Source organism: Vigna angularis, chromosome 1 (assembly GCF_016808095.1).
Source record: "Vigna angularis cultivar LongXiaoDou No.4 chromosome 1, ASM1680809v1, whole genome shotgun sequence".
NCBI lineage: Eukaryota > Viridiplantae > Streptophyta > Magnoliopsida > Fabales > Fabaceae > Vigna > Vigna angularis.
Genome location: NC_068970.1, coordinates 16,829,614 through 16,847,482, shown reverse-complemented (window position 1 = coordinate 16,847,482; position 17,869 = coordinate 16,829,614). Strand labels below are relative to the sequence as shown.

Here is a 17,869-nt window from a genome sequence, read left to right as displayed (position 1 = left end):
AAAAGAAGCAAAGCCTTTGTTTTCTGGAAACAGATCAAGATAATATATAAACCATACTTAGAAAAGGAGATAGGGATCAAATGAAAAGATTTGCACGAGGGAAAGTTCTCAGAATAAAACAATAACACAATATCACTTTTTTTCTTTTTTCTTTTTTAATTTTCAAGCCAACCGTAGGAAGCAAATATATTTCAGACATTCCAAGAGACATTTACTGTAATGCCAGGACTTAGTTTTTTTTTTATTTATATTGTGAGGTTTAGCGAGACAAGTAGCCCCACCAATCTAGTGCACAAAAATTATGTAAAACTTCATAGGGTATACCTGCCCAAGTCCCATTGTAACATAAGTTTTAATGGAGCTAGGAACTTGCCCCAAATACACGGATTCTCTGTTGAATTTGAACCCTGCAGCAGGGACAAGCAGCCTTACCTTTTCTTCCATACTCATCACCGCAACTAGCACACATAACTTGGTGTGCACATGGCAAGAAAACAATGGAGACTTCGTCTTTCATACATATAATGCATTCTCTGTTGCTATTCACTTCTTTATCTGAAAAATCGTCCAGGTTATCTAATTGTTGAAGCAGCCTAGCAATGGTCTCTCTTTGGGGCTTTGTGCCCTCAGAGTCGCTTGTGGGTGAAGTGCTTGATTGGTGATGCAACTCAGCAGACTGAACAGAGGCTTTAAGGCGCGAAAGTTCCTGTTCCAATCTTAGTAGATCATCCTTGTGACGCTGGAAATCTATCTCTATCTTCAGACGCAAAGCCTCAATCCTCCTCTTATTATTAGATTCAGCTGCTTCCTTAGAGCGCCGTTCCTCTTCAACTACTGCTAAGGCTTCCTCTTTAGCCTTCAACTCCTCCTTCCACTTCACCTGTAACAATTTATAACACAAAATAAGTGCTTCAGCAATATCAGTATTATCACAGAGATTTCACTTTTCACGGAATAATGATTTAGTGGTGAGGAGAGCAAAACAACCAGTAAAAATCAACAGATCCAGGTGTAATAATCATCAATAACTAGATTATGCACCTAGAGAATATAATTTAAGGATCATCAAGGATTGAAGGAAACAAATTCACAGTACGCCTAGGCTGATAGCTGGAACCAAATAATCTACATACTGTTAATCATTGTGAATAAAGAAACGTTTGTTTTTTGTTCCTAAAAAACATTACCTCCTTATAGTTTCTTATTTATGAGAAATATGACAGGTGTAGTTCGTGGCCTCACTTTCCACTTTAGTTAATAATTTCTCGTTATATGGATCACATTTGTCACATTTTAATAAATGAGAGATGATTTTGTTATGGACTAGAAGCAAACATTGTCCTATTGTCCTATTTAACTCATAATTAATTTTAATCTGATGAGATCAAGGAAGCATATGATAATAAACAGCACAGAGATACATCTCATAATATGACAAAGGAGTGGTTTCTTTTATTTGGATTAGTTTGGAAGATCATCGTATGGTGCCAATAGCCAGGAAAGGGGCAACAAACGTAAATATGTTAAAGCCTCACTAGATATTAACTCGAATCAAAATAGTTATGTGTGAATACTACAATACCTTTAACATATGATAAGAGATATATTATCAAGCATCTAAAGTGTAAACTTCTACATGACATGACGGAATAAACACACCCAAGACTCATCTCAATAAATGCGATTGGCTACAATCACAAATCATCACCATTGGGCTCTATGAAATCAATAGTAAAAACAACTAAAATGAATGAAGTTAGTTTATCTTTAAGCTACATTATCCTGCTTCCTAAAATATCAGAGGCATTTTATATGCTGGGATGAAGTTAAATCCCATTCTCCATCAGGACATATGCATTTTGAAGATCCACTCACTTTGCATAACAGGTCCAAAATATATGTCTGAAGACCAGATATTTTGAATTTTTCAGGTTTGTCAATTGCATTTTATCAAATTCCGAGTGTAACCAATCCCAAAAAGCAAACTAGTTAGATGGCTGCTATACCAAATAGGACAAAATACAACATTAATAGTCAACAGACAAAACCCACTAGTCCTTCAAAATTTTCGATTACAAAGTTTACCCATCAGATATTTAATTAATCGCATTAGTCTTTCAGAGATCTAAAATCTCAAGATATTGGTTCCCATAAAAGACTATAGTTATGAAAAAAGAATCTTTCATGGTCAAATTTGGTGACAGATTATACATTTGAGAGAAAAGATCTAAAATTTTACCAATCTAATCATTATCAAAGGACTAAAATGATCACAATGACAATTATCTTTGAGAGACTACTTTGATGACAAAATATTTGGAAAAGTGAGACTAATTTGATGATCAAATTTTGTAAAGTACTAATTGGCCACATAACTTTGGAGGACCTAATTCAGAGTTCTTTAAACTTATGAAATACACACCATCCTCAATCAAAAGTACGATTAACAAGTCAATAACACAAAAGCTATGAAGTTATAATTGAGTGGATGATGCCATGGCCATGAGGAGTAAAGAAAGAACACAGCATCATAATAAAAAATAACAGACCAGAGAGCTGTATTATGATGCAATAACAGTATTGACTGGAAACAACACTAGATATCCGTGGGTTGCCTGAAAATGACACATCTTTGGAATGACCAGAAATGATGCCAGAAAACTGTGGTCCGTGGGCAGAAACAAAACACAAGCCAGGTTTGATGTCTTTGTCCCAAGAAGGGGGAGTTTAAAGATTTTGAATATAATTAAAAACCTTGAGCAATTCTGGAAAAACAGAAAAGAATGCACATAAAACAAGTTTAATAACGCAGAGAATAACAGGATGTGAAGAAGGGATTTTGTCCTCATGCAGAATAGCTGCTGCAATTTTCTAGGACAGAGACTGCAACCCAAGATTACAATAGCAAATTGTGACATAACTAGATTTTCATAACAGTCAAAGGCTTCTTAACTGCCACAGAGCTGTTATAATATGCCATTGATAACTTTTGCTTTGTCAATAATATCCTGAGCTGTCATTATTTTCCAGACATTAGGTTTGTATTATTAAATGGCTGTGGTGTGTTGTATTTTAACAGCACGCAATCCCATAACAGTGCATATATACATATTAACAAAGTATGGACGAATGTAGATGTGGACAATTTAAATTGTCCATAGAAATCAAGTTCTTGTCATGTACTCTATCCTGATATAAATGTCAATTATGCATCCAACCTGATCACAGCTTTCATAAATCTCCATCCTTCAAAGCATACACAGCACATGCAATAGTATGAAGAAAAAGAAAAAAGAAAGAAAAAAATACATTTCATCAGTTTCAAGTCACAATTATTAACAACTGCCCTGAAATATAAATTTTTAAAGTCTTCAATGTTAGATATGCATTCAATTGCTCGGGTTAAAAATTACTAAAATTCTTGACGCAGAAACAATCAATTTCAATGTGACAATAGCAAACTGTGTCACACTAGTCTAGGTCATATTGATGTTTTAAGTTTGAAACTTTTTTTCCTTTTCAGAAGACCATGAGGTGACTCCAACCCCTTGACAGTGGACTGATCCCTGTTTGGGGTCTGCTTGTCCCAAGCCACAAGATGCCTTCCAGATTTTCAGATAACACCACTCGAGCAACGTAGCAGTACAGAGCAGTCCCTGTCTTCTACAGGGGCTGCAATTGCGGGCAGTTTAGTATATCAGTTTAGCAGACCAAATAGTGGCTGTAGTGATGCTATGAGCAGATTCCAACAAATCCTTCCGCACAAAAACATTAGGGTTTTAGGGGACTAGATTTTAGGATTTCAATTCCTATGAAATCTACAACTGTAATGGTAGTGAAAATGACAAAGAAAAAAGTCTTGGATGTAGAAGATCATGATTGGTGATTCCAACCTAAGAAACTCGTATTCAACTTTTTTATTGATATGTTACTGATATGTTTTGCATATAACACCACCTTTGACTTTTTATTTTAATTATAAATGTCATGAATTGATTTATTTTTATCATTTTTGAGAATTTAAATCATGCAGTATACATCATTAAAACTACATAAAAATTAAAAAATAGTAGTTATCCCACTATGACCATTTTAGGGCTGACCACAATCTGCCACCATCCATGATTTAAAACACTGGTAGTTCCAATTGAGGTTTCCACTACAAGCCATCTATGTAGATCAATTTGCAAGATTGGGCTACACTTTGTGGTTGAAGTACGTTATTTTTATTGACAAAGATGCAACGCAAATCCAATTAATGCAAACATAGGTAAAAGCTCAAAACCATATTTTTTTTTTTCTTTTTGGTGGACAGTGTGTGGCGCTGTTAAACATAATAATGGGGTATAAAAAGCAAACCTCAGCCTCCTGTTGACACTGTCTAATCTGAACCAACATTTCTTGTGTCTCCGATATCTTCTGTTTTTCACCAGAAATCTCTTGCTGCAGCTTAGCTTTCTGTTTTTCCCAAGCTAGAAGTTTTTTTAAACATTTTTTCTCCCTTTTAGCAACTTCTAAGCAAGCTGTCACTGACTCTGATGCACTTAATTTAGAAGCCTCCATCTCTGCTTTCATTTCTGCATTCTCAGTTTCTAGTCTCCTCACAGCTGCATTCGCAAGGTCCAGTTGACCACTGGCCTTTCTCAATGCATTCTCCATCTCTGAGAGCCTCTTCATGGTTGTGTCCTCAAGGGCCGGTTTCCCTTTCTTCAATTTCTGAGTCTCCTCTCTTTCCATCCGCAACATCTTGAGCTCAGTTAGATCACTACTTAGCTTTCTAGCTGCCTGCATTGCCTTCTGATGAGCCCAGTCTTTTCGCTCATTGACCTGCTTCTCAAGATCCTTAATCTGATGAAATAAAGTGACTATGACCTCATCCTTCTGATCTTCCGCCACAAGCTCCAAATTCTCATCAAGATTCAAATCACGAAATTTACTCAGCACCGAATTCACAGCATCTTGGTTATCGACATTCTGTGAATCTCCTCTAGATTGATCAGCCGGGTCTCCTGTCCCGATCGCAGCAAAAGAATCCAAACTATGTGCAGTACTCCGCCCAGAAATGGTCTTTGCCTGCGCCTGCAACTGCTTGGAGTTTGCCCTAAAACCAGCAGCAAACATTGCAACATTTCTTTTCAATAAGGCCTTCATTGAAGGAGACAGATTAAACCTCTTCGGAAACTCAATGTCTCTTTGTAGCTGCAAATTCATCTCTGTCGCGCAAGAGAATACCCCATTTACAGGAAATTCCAAGCCTCCCCCATTTCCAAATCCCCACCCTCCGTGAAACCTACAAAAAGCCGGCCCCATAACACCAACCGAATTGCCACAACCCTCACCTGAAGCCGGAGCAGGGTTCCCAGTGCCTGGCACAGGAATATCCATTGCACTAGCCCTCCCAACATGAAGATCATTCATGAGCAAACACCACATGGCATCACCTTTGCTCAAATGTGGCCTCACCTGTTGAACCAAACACACCAAAGCGGCCACAGAGTACTCCTCTAACTGCCTCAAATTAGAGAACACAGGCTCAGTCTCATCCATATTCCCACCACCACCACCACCATCACTATTACTATTTAAATACGCCAAGGAATTGTGCAAAATATTTGTCAGCGCATCCATGCCACCATAACAATGCCCATTTCGAAGCATGGCCTTAACAGCAACATCCTCATCGTAACCCAACGCAACAAGCTTCGAGACAGCTTCATTGTAAATAAACTCCAAGTTTTTCAACAGAATCTCTTCCAATTGCTCCTCTGTACAGTAACCCCACCCGGTTTCCTCCACATTAGGGTTTGAATTTAGGCTTGGGGAAGAATCATTGGAAGCCGTATGGTATCTGAAGGGCTTGAGACCAGACTCGGCTATGGATTTGGATATGGCATCCTTGTCGCAAGAATCCGTGTCCGGTTTCGCCGATCGCGGTCTCCGATTAGCCCTGATGTGTTTTTCCCTCATGGTGCAACCCATGTAGATTTCTGCGTTTTTGTGGACTTTTAGAGGGAGGTGAATAAAGGGGCTGGAATACGAAGGATTGGGTATGGAAAAAGAAGATCAAGATCGAAGCTTGATTAAAGAATGGTGAGATGAGGATCGAGGGATAGTGGGTGAAGAGGGAGACGAGAGATAAATTGGATTTTGATGGAAAAAGAAAAAGAGAAAGAAAGGGTTGCTGATTGGCTAAGCGTTATTGGTTCTGAGAGAGCTCAGTGTTGAGAATCATCACAACCTCTCTTGGTTCAGCGTTATTGGATAGATAGGTCTTTCAACTCTCCATAAAGGTTAATCCTTTTCTTTCTTCAATTTCTTACGGTTATATTAGTTAAATTATTTGCAATCTTTCATTTACTTCTTTAAATTAAATTTTACTTAGTGTTAATTATTTAATATTTTTTAGGAAAATTTCGGCACACTTTTTCTAGTTAAATGACACTTGCATTTTCTGTGATTTTTCTTTTGTCTTTGTTGACTTAAATAAATATAGGGAAAATGATTTAACGAAGATAAATTTTTTATTGTTTATTTAAATGAATTTTGGAGGTAAGTGAGAGTAAATTTGAGAGTAAATTTTTTTAATTTGTCACATCAATCAAATTCTACATTAATTCTCATAAACTTTACTTTCAAATTCACTCTCACTTACCTCCAAAATTCACTCAAATAAATAACAAAAAAAATTTATCCATTCAATTACTTTTTCTCAAATTCATTCGAGTAAACATGGCTTCCTTCATGGATATTGATTTTACAATTTACATTTTTTAAAATTTACTCATCTTTTATATTATAATTTTATCAAAAAATATGTTAATATATATTTATATTTGTATTATTAATTAATTTTAAATACAAATATGTTTTTATTATCAATTTCATTTATTTACTGTTAATATATTAATACTTAATTATACATTTAATCATCGTAGTTATTCTTAATTTGTTCGATTGATTTAATTTGTTTTTATTATTTTTTAAAATTTAATTTAGTCATTTCATTTTTTAAAATAGCATCTAATTTGGTTATTTTTCTTAAATTAACCTTAATGTCGTGTTGGTAATTTATTTAAAACATTATCTAATTTGCATTTGATAAATGATCACTAGTGCAAAAAAGGTTTATAACGTCACCTATTAGACGTTGGATTCAGACATGTCTCGGTAACACTTCTGTAAATAAGTTAATGTTATAGACGTCCGATAGGGGTGGTTCCCGACGTTTATACTAACGAAAATGCCAGCTCCTTCCACGCCAAAATGTAGTAGAAAATAATTTTTTACAGCTCTTAGACGTCCGACTGGGAAGACTCGGACGTCTAATGGTGGTAAAGAAATACCAAAAGTCATTTTATTTCACAGTGTGGACGTCCGGGCCCCTATGCCGGACGTCTGATGTCTCTATAGACGTTCGGGCCCCTATGCCGGACGTCTGATGACCTGACATCAGTTAGGTGAAAAGTTGTAATGTTCCATTTCTTTAGACATTCAGGTCCCTATGTCGGACGTGTGATGTCTCTATAGACGTTCGGGCCCCTATGTCGGACATCTAATGACTTGACAGGTAGGTGAAAAGTTGCCCTGTTCCATTGCTTTAGACGTCCGGACCTCATGTCGGACGTCTGATGTCTCTATAGACATTCAAGCTCTTATGTCGGATGCCTATAGCCTCTGTCAAAATTAATTTTTTAAATACACATAGATTTACGGGCCCCTTATGTCGGAGGTCCCTATTTGTGTAGTTTTGTGTCAATTAAGTCCATGTATTTTGAAGTAGCTCAATTTGGTCCCTATTTATGAAAAATTGAAGCAATACAATCCCTGCCGTTAAATTTTGTGGATAACATCAAAATTGTTGTCTGGTAGCTAGTTGAGGTGACATTTCATTTGAAAAGTATGTGGCACGTGTCATCCCCTTCCCCAGCCAAAATTAGGGTTTTCCAGATTGGGAAAAAAGAACTTGCGCCATCAGGAAGTCTTTGCGCGAGAGAAGGAATTTCGCTAATGGAGATAGTGTAGTCACTCACGGTGCTTGGCTGGTTGCAGGTTTGGTTGCACGATTGGGGTTTCTTCTTCATGGCAGCGCGATTCCTGGAGGGTGGTTGTTGGGTCTCTCTGTTGTTTGGTTGTCTTCTTAGGTTTTCCTCTCTTTGCAGGTGCGAGGCAGAAGCTCGTGGTGGTGGCCTCTTGCAGATGGCGATTCAGAGTTCGAAGGGTTTCTTCGAATTGGGTCTCTGTGTGTGTGATGGTTGTTGGTCCTCTGGTTTTTCTGAGTGTAGGTGGTGAGGATGGCGACACGAAACATTAATGGAAGATGGCCATGGTTGCGCGTGAATGAAGAAGTGGCGTTGCTCATGGTGGTGGTCCGATGTGAGCTTGGAGGATGACGAGGTGTTGATGGCGACCTCGCGACAATGGTCTATGTAAGTGAGGCTCGAAGCTTGCACAATTTTGGTTCGTGGTGGCGGAGTGATGTGGCGATGCTGTGGTGGTTTTGCTGGAGAAGATGAAGGTGCGAGATGGTGGTTATGCGACGGCGGCTTGGGCATTGATGATGCGTTGGAGAGGACGGCTGCCAGCGAGGATGGCGGTGACAGCGCTTTGGGCTGCCATGGTTGCCGGATGAAGAAGCTTGCGTGTTGATGGTGATGAGTGTGGTAGTCGCAGCAGCTATGGTTTTGTTTCTGCGATTCTGTGTGCAGGTTGGGGTGGCTCTGCGACGGCGGCTTGGTGGTAGTGCGGTTTGAGTGTGGCGGTACTAGAAATTGTAAAAGGTTACAAAAATATGTGCCACGTGCTTTTCAAATGCCACCTCACCTAGTTACCTAACAACAATTTTGACGCCGTTCACAAAATTTAACGGTAGGGATTGTATTGCTTCAATTTTTCATGAATAGGGACCAAATTGAGTTATTTCAAAATACATGGACCTAATTGACGTAAAACTGGACAAATAGGGACCTCCGAATCAATTAAACCTATAAAAAATACCAAAGAAAAGAGATTGAAACTAAACTTACTCAAACGGAGAAACTAATCGGTCTAAGTTGAAGAGCTCGCCATAAGGATCACTCTTATAGTCTTGGTTCTTTAATCTAACGAACAGAGAATGAGAACTCTTAGAGAGAAATCAAAGAACTCTAGAAAAATGGTTTCTAGAAATAATGTGTTTTAAAATAATGAAACTCGTTCATAACAAAACTATTTATATTAAATTTTTTTAATATTAAAATAGCCGAATCTCACTAATTTTAAACTATTGTCATTTTTAAAATATCAATTTCTAAGTCTTTACAACTTGTATATAAAGAATACATTACTACAAAAAGGGAATTGAAATCACTTAATATGCTTCGATTTCAAGAAAAATAAAATCTTTATTTATGCAAATATTTGTATAATTATATGCTTTGATTCTTTAAAGAACATAGACCTATTAATCTACTAGGATTAAAATTACATTTTCACTAAAGTTTTTTCATATATAAACTTTAAATGAGCACAAAATTATGTTTTCTAGCACTCATAATATAAGTGTGTAAGATTTATCATATGATAAAAAATAAAATCATTCTGATAATATCTAACAACAAATATTATGAGCACACGGTGTTAGGTAGAGAAGAGTGAAAGATGAAAAATGGAGGTGAGAAAATACAGACTTTGACATGCAGGCTATTTTTCAAGACTTTGGTGTGTGTTTGAATATAAGTTGCAACATAACTCCAATCCATCTTCGCTTCTTCATTTCTGACTTGGAACGTCAAAAATCTTCAGTGAACGTGATTTGAATTTGTGGAAAAAGAGAAAGACAATCACTGAAAACAGATTTCCGAAGCTGCCCATTGCTTTTTGCCGCTTTCTTTGAGTTTGGACTGCATATTACTAATCCAATCTCAAAGTTTAGATTTTTATATGTTTGTACTTATTTTTTAAAATTTGTATAGGATACTAATTTCTTGTTCCCATATGACTAGGATAGTCAAGCCAATTCCAATATCATCCATTCCCTCTCCGTTTTTCTTGAATTTAAATACATATATATATATATATATATATATATATATATTAATTTGTATATTTATTTGAACGCGATTAAAGCCTTTAGTCACGATATAAACCATGACAAAAGGGCTAAAGAAAAGGCACTGATGAAGAATTCTCTCTAATTTAATAAATTTCCAAAATTAATTTTAAGCTGAAACAAAACAGTTAGACACAGTTTACAAGGTAAAAGGGATGAAATATTAGGGATATGATTTTTCATTGTCATGTACATTTGAGCCAAGTTTTGTGTAGAAATGGGTCCAAGCAAATGAGAGCCAGTGAGAGATTTTATTCCAAAAACATAGGGTGGAAAAGGGGTAGAAGATATTTTGTGAGGAAATATGGATAAGATGTTGAATTGTGGTTCAAAAGAGGAAGAGAGAAGAGATAGTGCTTAGTTGGTGATCTGTGGATGGCATATTGCATTCCAAACTCACCATCACTCCAGGGTTGGAAGACAAGCACAAATGGCTTATTTGGTTGGAACATAGGCAAGAAGAATGTTAATGACAAACCTCAGACTAAATACTATGATATTGATCTCACTTTCTCAACTTCTCTGGTGGACAAAACATTTTTGAGAGGTACTGCTACGATCCCTTTTTCTATCTGCCTAATTACTGAACAACACATAGAATCATAGTACTATTTCTATATACTGTTACAATGATCCATGAACTCAAAATATATATTTGACATAATTTTTATCAGGGAAGGAGCTAAAATGCTGCTATAGGGCTTCGATTGATGGGTTCAGTGCAACAAATTTCCACGAATGCTGTGACTTCAAGGGGCCATGCGTGATAATCGGCTACACAAACAAGTCTTTCAAGTTTGGTGCATTTAACCCTGAAGGGTATAGAAGCACAGATGACTACTATGATACATTTGATGCCTTCCTATTTTACTGGCTAGACAATGAAACTAAGCCCATTATTTTGCCCAAAGTTGGTGGAAGTGGTGCAGCCCTGTTTGATTATGCACGTGGTGGCCCACAATTTGGGGCAGATGGGCTTCTCATAGGGCCCCCATTGGCCCCAGTTATGGGGGGCTTTGCTGGGCCTGATACCAATTCTGGCATTGGTGACTTGAGACAAGCGAAGTCTAGATTGGGATTGTCTTATGCCAAAAGAGAGGATGGGAAGGAGTCTATATTTGGTGATGAGTCAAGGGCAACCCTTCAAGAAGTGGAAGTCTTTTGTAGTCCTCAAATTGCAAGCTTATACTAGAACTTCATAAAGAGGGTAAGTAACACTATACTATAATAGTATATTTTGTGCTGTCCACGTCTATAATGAGTCAATATCTGTGTATTGTAATATTTTGTGCATGAATGAATACGTAACCACTTGGGTCTTTGATCTCATCTTCCACTACAAGGATTCACCAAGAAATTTATGAAGTACCAATACCTGCTGAATAAATTAACTTCCACTGAGGATGCTTTTCACTCATTTCGTTTTCAACTCCTCCAATGGAGAATAATGGTTGAAGGATTATTTATTTCTTAAACAACCACATTAAAGCAATGCTTAGCGAGGAAAAAGTCACATTAGTACTTTAAGAGTTAACTGTATGTTGGTGGCCAGAATCTGTCACAATCTTTATCAGATTATAGGTCGTTTTGTGTTTGAAGAGTTCTGGAATTGTTGCCCCTTTATGAAAGTGTTCCTGAAAATCTTGCATTGCTGACATGCATTTTCGCTTGAGAATGAGAAGATGCTGAGGGAACAATATGCTTACTTCAGAAGAAGGCATAGATGTGTGTCATTGTTTACTTCTGTACTTCCACAAAATATTAGTCATTTTTATCTGTTAATTTATAAGATTAATATTTAACATTTTAATCGTTATTTTAAGTAGTTTTACTTACTAGAAAGAATAACAAAGTAGTCATGATGGCAAAGGATAACCATAAGATAATTTATAATATTTTAGAATTAACAAGTGTTCCTCAGGTCGAGATCCCAGCCTAATCTTATCATTCTCGAAATTGTTACAACTGTGTTGTTATTGACAAATAGAGGGAGGGGTTTGGTGAACAAGCTTTATCATTGGGGCTAATAAAATTTTAATAGTGATAGAACATAACTAAAAGCAATAAAAAGAAATGTTAAGAGTTATATTCTTATAAAGTATCCTTTGTTGTGCTTCCGTCTGTCAGAAAAGATGTATTGGAAACGTGACAGTGTAATCACCTTGGTATTTTTTTATACATGGGAACCTCTTTGTGAACAACGAGTATTCAATAAATTTCTTAATCGTTACTCAAAGAGCTTTTCAAGAAACAGACATTTTAAAATAGAGTCAATGTATTGTGGCTTCGTGGAAACCTTGAATTGCGGTATTGGAAGATGCAGCAACGGGGCTTCTAAAAGCTATACAGGGGCTGGTTGAATATCAATATACAAATATCACTCTTGAGATGAACTGCAAGATGGTGGTGAAAAAAGTGTTCAGTAATGTAACCGATTCTTTGGAACTTTGAGCTGCTGCTGTTATATACTCTCCCAAAATCCAAACTACAGAGTTGAGTTAGTAAAGAAACATGCAAATGGTGAGCCCAGCAGTTAGTTATGCAAAGCTCAAGAAACATCATCATAATACTACTTGTATTTACAATTTCATCGTTAATATGGGTTGATGCAGATTTTGTCAAGAAAACAATTGTTGGAGGTTAATCCACCGCAACATCCTAACTGTTTTTGCAAGATAAGGATTTAATATGTTCTGTTTAAATCATATTTCTCATTAACCTTAGATTAAACCATTGTTTTCAAGGCTGCAATTAAAACAACAAACCCTCAAAAAGTTCCAACTAAAGATCTTAGGAATGACTGCAATTAGGACCACCCTTCAGTAAACCAATTATGCCTGACTGTTCTTTAGCACAAACTTCGCCCCCACATCATTAGCTAGCAATTTTAGTGGTTAGTTGTTTAAGCTTTTACAATATGTTAAATGATATTTGAGAAGGTATGAATGATTGAAAATAATGATAGTAACTCTAGTCATTGCTCTACAACTTCTTATAGTTGAATTATTGAAGTGACTATCATATTGGTGAATAGTTATTTGAACTGTTTGGATAGCATGTGTCTTTACAGAGGCGGTGGCTTCTGATTGAGTGGAGAAAAAGCCAAAAGCTGCACTGAACAGTCATCACAATTAACACAACACTTAAGTGGAGGATTGCAGAACCTAAAAGCAAATCCTTAACACACCCCACTGCTTAAGTGGTAAGGATGGTAGAATTTCTCAATTACCACCAAATAATGGGTTGACATAATTCTTCCTTACTTCACAAAGTATTCCAATAAAATATTCTTTGATTAAAGCTGCTGATTCATTGACATAGAATCCATTAAAAGGTCATTAACACCTATTATCACCCACTAAGGCAAAAAGGACAAGCCAGCCGTATCTTGGATGCTAATCAAAACAACTGTACGGTGAAATGTCATGTCAATTCTAAATGTAGAATTTCATTTTACCTTTATTTTTATAGGAAAAAACAAAAATGAAATGACCACCATATGTGGCGGCTGAGTTGACTGAAAGCTAAACCAAAGAGTCCTGTTATTCACATGCATAATCTAATTTCTTTTAGCTTTGTCTTCTACTTTCAGTTTTTCAAAAATTAAGGGTCTGCGTCATTCTTTATTTGGTATATAAACTATTTTAAATCCGTAATCTTACTGTATAGAAACTTTGACATAGTAGAGCAATGTGACAAATAGAATCTATCCCTCAATATTCTTATAGCTTGTTGAACATATACGAAAATATCAACATGCAAGGAAGCCTTGAGTGAAGACAATAATAACATATGCACTAGATGATAGGAGGAGAGGATTTTGAGTCTTGACAGCATTTATATGAAGTTTTCCCATTATATAACTTTATTTTATAGAACCACACATACAGATGGCTGAATGTAAACCAACTCCGGCAATATGGATAAAAGTGATGTTGCCTGGGGATCCTACATAACGGTGTAAATGATAAACATAATCAATACCACTTCAGGCAGAAAATAATTTCTGCTTGCTACACAACAAGGTGATTCTACTCATTATTTATCACTCCAAGACATACATTAAAAAGCGTTGTCTCAGATTCCTTATAATGCCACACCAAGTAAAACTATAGTTAACTAATCCCCACAAGGAGTTATGACAACCCTTAAATTGCCTTCCTGCAACTTCAGATCACCAGCTCTTATCTCCACTTGTTGGCTTTTGAATTAGTCCTTCATCACAATTTGACACCGTCCGTTGCAAGAAAAGTGAGAGAATGGTCTTCCTTTTGCTTTTAGATTTTAAAAGGGTCATGGATATGAGATTGAGTTAATTTGATCATAATCTTCATAAGGGACATCTCCATTTCCATAGAAGTCCATGGAATTCCATTCTCTTGAGTAAGGTGACATGCCGCCAATTTGACTGAGAGTATCAGCAAATTCAACTTCTCCATTGACATTTGAGTAGGAGAAACTAGATGGAGTTTCTGAATGTTCAACTGATTGCCATTGTGTCCCCATACATGGTAAGTCATACCGTGGAAAATATTCAGATACAGCATGCTGTAATTGAGGGTAGTCCTGCAGTTAGTGAAGGAAAAAGTCAGCAACTTCTCCAAAAACTACTTATTCAATCTCAACTTTCTTTCTTTGTTTCTACTTAGATATATACCTTTGAAGAATCAAGAATCATGTCCGGGGAGATCCAGAAGTTTGAAGGATCGGTTTCCAGAGAAGCTTGGTTAATTTCTCTCATTGGAGCCACATTGTATGGAGAAGTAATTGGGCTTGAATAACGACTCTCATTATTCAGTTGGCTTGCATGAGAGGAAGAATCACCAGAGTTGCTGAATGGCTCACCAGAGAATCTCACTGAGGTGTCACTCCCATTAATGGAACTGCTTGCAGCCCTTTTGCCCTTGTTTTCTCCCTTCGTAGCACTTGCTTTCTCATTCTTCTTAATAACCCGGCACAAGGCAAAACCACCCTACAATGACCACAAACAAACTAGCTGAAGTCTTTCAGTATTACCCTAGCAAATTAAAGCCAACCCTTTATAGAAGAAGAAAATAAAGAACAAAGAAGAATCAAAATTCTTTTACAAGTTAAATTTAACTTGTACACCTCAATTTTTATTTTGAGACAAAAGCTTTATAAAAGTTGAAGTACACAAGATGTTTTTAACCAATGTTAAAACAGAAATTTATCCAAAATATGGCATGAATGTGATTGTACCTGGAAAGAAGGTGTGGGTTGGCCAAGATCATCACAGAGGCGATACTCATGCATGACCCAATCAGTTCTATCTCCTAAAGGGGCCCTCCCAGCATAGAAAACCAAGGTCTTGCGGTACCCAGTAACATTGGATGGATCAGACTGGCACACCACCTTTCTGTCTTTTCCGGTGGCTTTCCAATACCCAGCTTTGGTAGCTCTATTTGTTCTTGATCCATTTGGGTACTTGCGATCCCGTGGACAGAAGAAAAACCATTCCATATCCCGTTTTGGAAGGAAAGACTTCTCTGCATTACACACCTGATACGAGTTAGCCTTCTCACATTTCCTTACGAGAAAAAATAAAATGCAACAAATAAATCGAGTAAAACCATGACTATTTTTTTACTGTGGAATTCGTATCGAACAGCTTTTAGTTTTACAGCTCAGAATGATTAACCGCTAAAGAAAAAGTGAAAAGAAAAACAGACAAAACAGTCACTCGCTTTCTTTGTGGTGTTCATAAAGTTGCGTTTCACACTGGTCTGGTCCATTTACTATGTTAAACTTACATCAGAAAGGTTTCTTTTTTACGTCTCTGCATAGTATAGTAAGGGTGCTGATAAAATTATCAAAATGTGAAATCGAAGATTACCCGGCAACTCCCAGGGATCGAATTTGTAAAAATTGATCACAGGGATAACTTCAAGCTCAATTTCAAGCCCTTCTACTTTTCTTTTAAGGTAGTATCCCACTAGTTCCTCATCAGTTGGATGGAAACGAAATCCTGGCGGCAGTGTTGCCCCTCCCATATTGAAAGAAAGAGTCACAAAAAATTGTGAAGCTGATGAAGAAAAAGTAACCAAAGCTATATAGCAAGAGATTAAAAAACAAGTAGTTTCCAGGATCTTTTGGAAGGATTAGGACATAATTATTGCTAGGTGCCAAGACTATATCTATTAAAGATTTGGAAGATCCAGAAATAGAAGCTTTTGTCTACAACAGATTTTTTATCAAATGTCAAGTGACACTTCCACAGAGTGCATCCATTAAATGCAAGGATCATCGTCTTGAAGAAATTAGAAATCTCTTATGGCACCTATTCCCCTCCAACCCCACCACCACCCTTAAGTTTCAAAACCCTGAAAGCTGGAACAAAATGAATGAAACTAACTGAGTAGTATCAAGAAGTTAAAATAACTGCGACTCAATTAAGTTTGCAAAGCAAAAATGAGAACAAGAATGGGAACTTCGTCACAAGTTTCCAAAAGGAATGAACAAATTCAGAATAACACTGAAATTGAGTGAGATGCGACCCACTAATAGAAAGTGGTGATGGATGTGTGAGTTCTTTGAGATGAGGAAGATGAGAGAATGTAGAGTAAAAGCATGAGTCACTGATGGTGTGCTATTTATAGCATTTGATAAGGGAACCAAAAGTCCAAAATTTAGCACACCGAAAGTTTGAGAATGAGATTACTTGTCTCAAGTGCACCAAAAATTCCAAAGTAAAGTGGCCCACCACTCCAACCAGTTTACGTTCACACCTGAACTATAGTTTACTTCCTGCCAATTCAATTAATTTACCGTTATTTTATGTTTTCCATTTCATGCGTTTTGGGTTCTTCCCAATGGCTTATTCCTTAATTTGCATTCTAGTTGAAAAATGGATTGTAAAACCAGGTAAGGTAATGATTTAACTTGGCTTAAATCTATAGCAAAAGCAGGGCGTTGTGCCTCCAATTTCATCAAAGTACGTTTCAGTTTTCAAAGTATATTCATGAGTGAGTATATTCAACATTGACCGTATAAGAAAACGTTGAAAGTACAAAATTATTATCCAAGAGTCTTAAAAGCCACTCTTGGTAGAATTTCTCCCTCTCTTTTTGGGACTTACAACCATTCTTTCTCTGTTTGAATCCCTACTTTTTTTCTTCTTCAAAGAACACTTAGAAAAGTATGTTCATTGTGATGCTGAAAACATATAACCCGTAATTTGTTACGTTTTGAAAGGAAATAAAAAAGGTTAAAAGCAATCACCTGTGTTAAAGCGACAGCATTGCGAAGCTTATTGCCATATTTGAATTACCATTGAAGTAAAGTTGATTTTAAAAAAGTTGCATTAAAATATGTGCATTTCATTAAAAGTACAAAATATAGTTTTGCGATACTGGGCTTACTCTAACTACTTACTATAATTTTATGCCGCAGGAGAAACACAAAGGATAAATTTTAATAAACTAAAGAGCTTAATTCTGACAGACTACAACCACAAAGTCCATTAATTAATTATAAATAATTTTTAAAACAAATATTATAAAAGTAATAACTGTATCTTTTATCACAGTGAATAATTAATAACACTGATGTAAAATATATTTTACCAACAACGGATTCATTTTCAGTAAATTCTAAATTGAATGTGTTTGGTAGAATAGCTTTCAATTTTCAAGTGCACGAGACCTAGGAATACACACAATTGATTTGATGGGAGCTTTTTCTATCTTTAACCTCATTGGAACCTTTAATGCAAATTGATAAGAAAAAGCTAAATCAAAGGAACACATACCATCAACAACAAGA

At 36.4% G+C, this 17,869-nt stretch overlaps 3 protein-coding genes across 3 annotated transcripts; 1 reads left to right on the top strand and 2 right to left on the bottom strand.

Moving 5' to 3' along the window:
- Positions 1-210: 210 nt before the first annotated feature.
- LOC108346688 (MND1-interacting protein 1) lies at positions 211-6,263 on the bottom strand. Its single transcript, XM_017585751.2, has 2 exons — positions 4,360-6,263; positions 211-880 (listed from the first exon to the last, which is right to left on the bottom strand). The coding sequence occupies exons 1-2, from the start codon at positions 5,977-5,979 to the stop codon at positions 362-364; spliced, it is 2,139 nt and encodes a 712-aa protein (XP_017441240.1). The 5' UTR covers positions 5,980-6,263; the 3' UTR covers positions 211-361.
- Positions 6,264-10,360: 4,097 nt separating this feature from the next.
- On the top strand, positions 10,361-11,897 carry LOC108337878 (uncharacterized). Its single transcript, XM_017574478.2, has 2 exons — positions 10,361-10,634; positions 10,762-11,897. Exons 1-2 carry the CDS (start codon positions 10,463-10,465, stop codon positions 11,277-11,279), a joined length of 690 nt encoding a protein of 229 aa, XP_017429967.1. The 5' UTR covers positions 10,361-10,462; the 3' UTR covers positions 11,280-11,897.
- Positions 11,898-13,923: 2,026 nt separating this feature from the next.
- On the bottom strand, positions 13,924-16,663 carry LOC108332091 (NAC domain-containing protein 71). Its single transcript, XM_017567206.2, has 4 exons — positions 15,942-16,663; positions 15,308-15,594; positions 14,745-15,059; positions 13,924-14,653 (listed from the first exon to the last, which is right to left on the bottom strand). The coding sequence occupies exons 1-4, from the start codon at positions 16,096-16,098 to the stop codon at positions 14,381-14,383; spliced, it is 1,032 nt and encodes a 343-aa protein (XP_017422695.1). The 5' UTR covers positions 16,099-16,663; the 3' UTR covers positions 13,924-14,380.
- Between the last annotated feature and the right edge of the window lie 1,206 nt (positions 16,664-17,869).

Coding starts and splice junctions, on each gene's coding strand:
- LOC108337878 (XM_017574478.2), top strand. CDS start 10,463: ATGGCATATTGCATTCCAAACTCACCATCACTCCAGGGTTGGAAGACA. Junction 10,635..10,761: donor GGACAAAACATTTTTGAGAG/GTACTGCTACGA, acceptor AATTTTTATCAG/GGAAGGAGCTAAAATGCTGC.
- LOC108332091 (XM_017567206.2), bottom strand. CDS start 16,098: ATGGGAGGGGCAACACTGCCGCCAGGATTTCGTTTCCATCCAACTGAT. Junction 15,060..15,307: donor AACCCACACCTTCTTTCCAG/GTACAATCACAT, acceptor TGGTCATTGTAG/GGTGGTTTTGCCTTGTGCCG. Junction 14,654..14,744: donor TGATTCTTGATTCTTCAAAG/GTATATATCTAA, acceptor CACTAACTGCAG/GACTACCCTCAATTACAGCA.
- LOC108346688 (XM_017585751.2), bottom strand. CDS start 5,979: ATGGGTTGCACCATGAGGGAAAAACACATCAGGGCTAATCGGAGACCG. Junction 881..4,359: donor AGTGTCAACAGGAGGCTGAG/GTTTGCTTTTTA, acceptor AAATTGTTACAG/GTGAAGTGGAAGGAGGAGTT.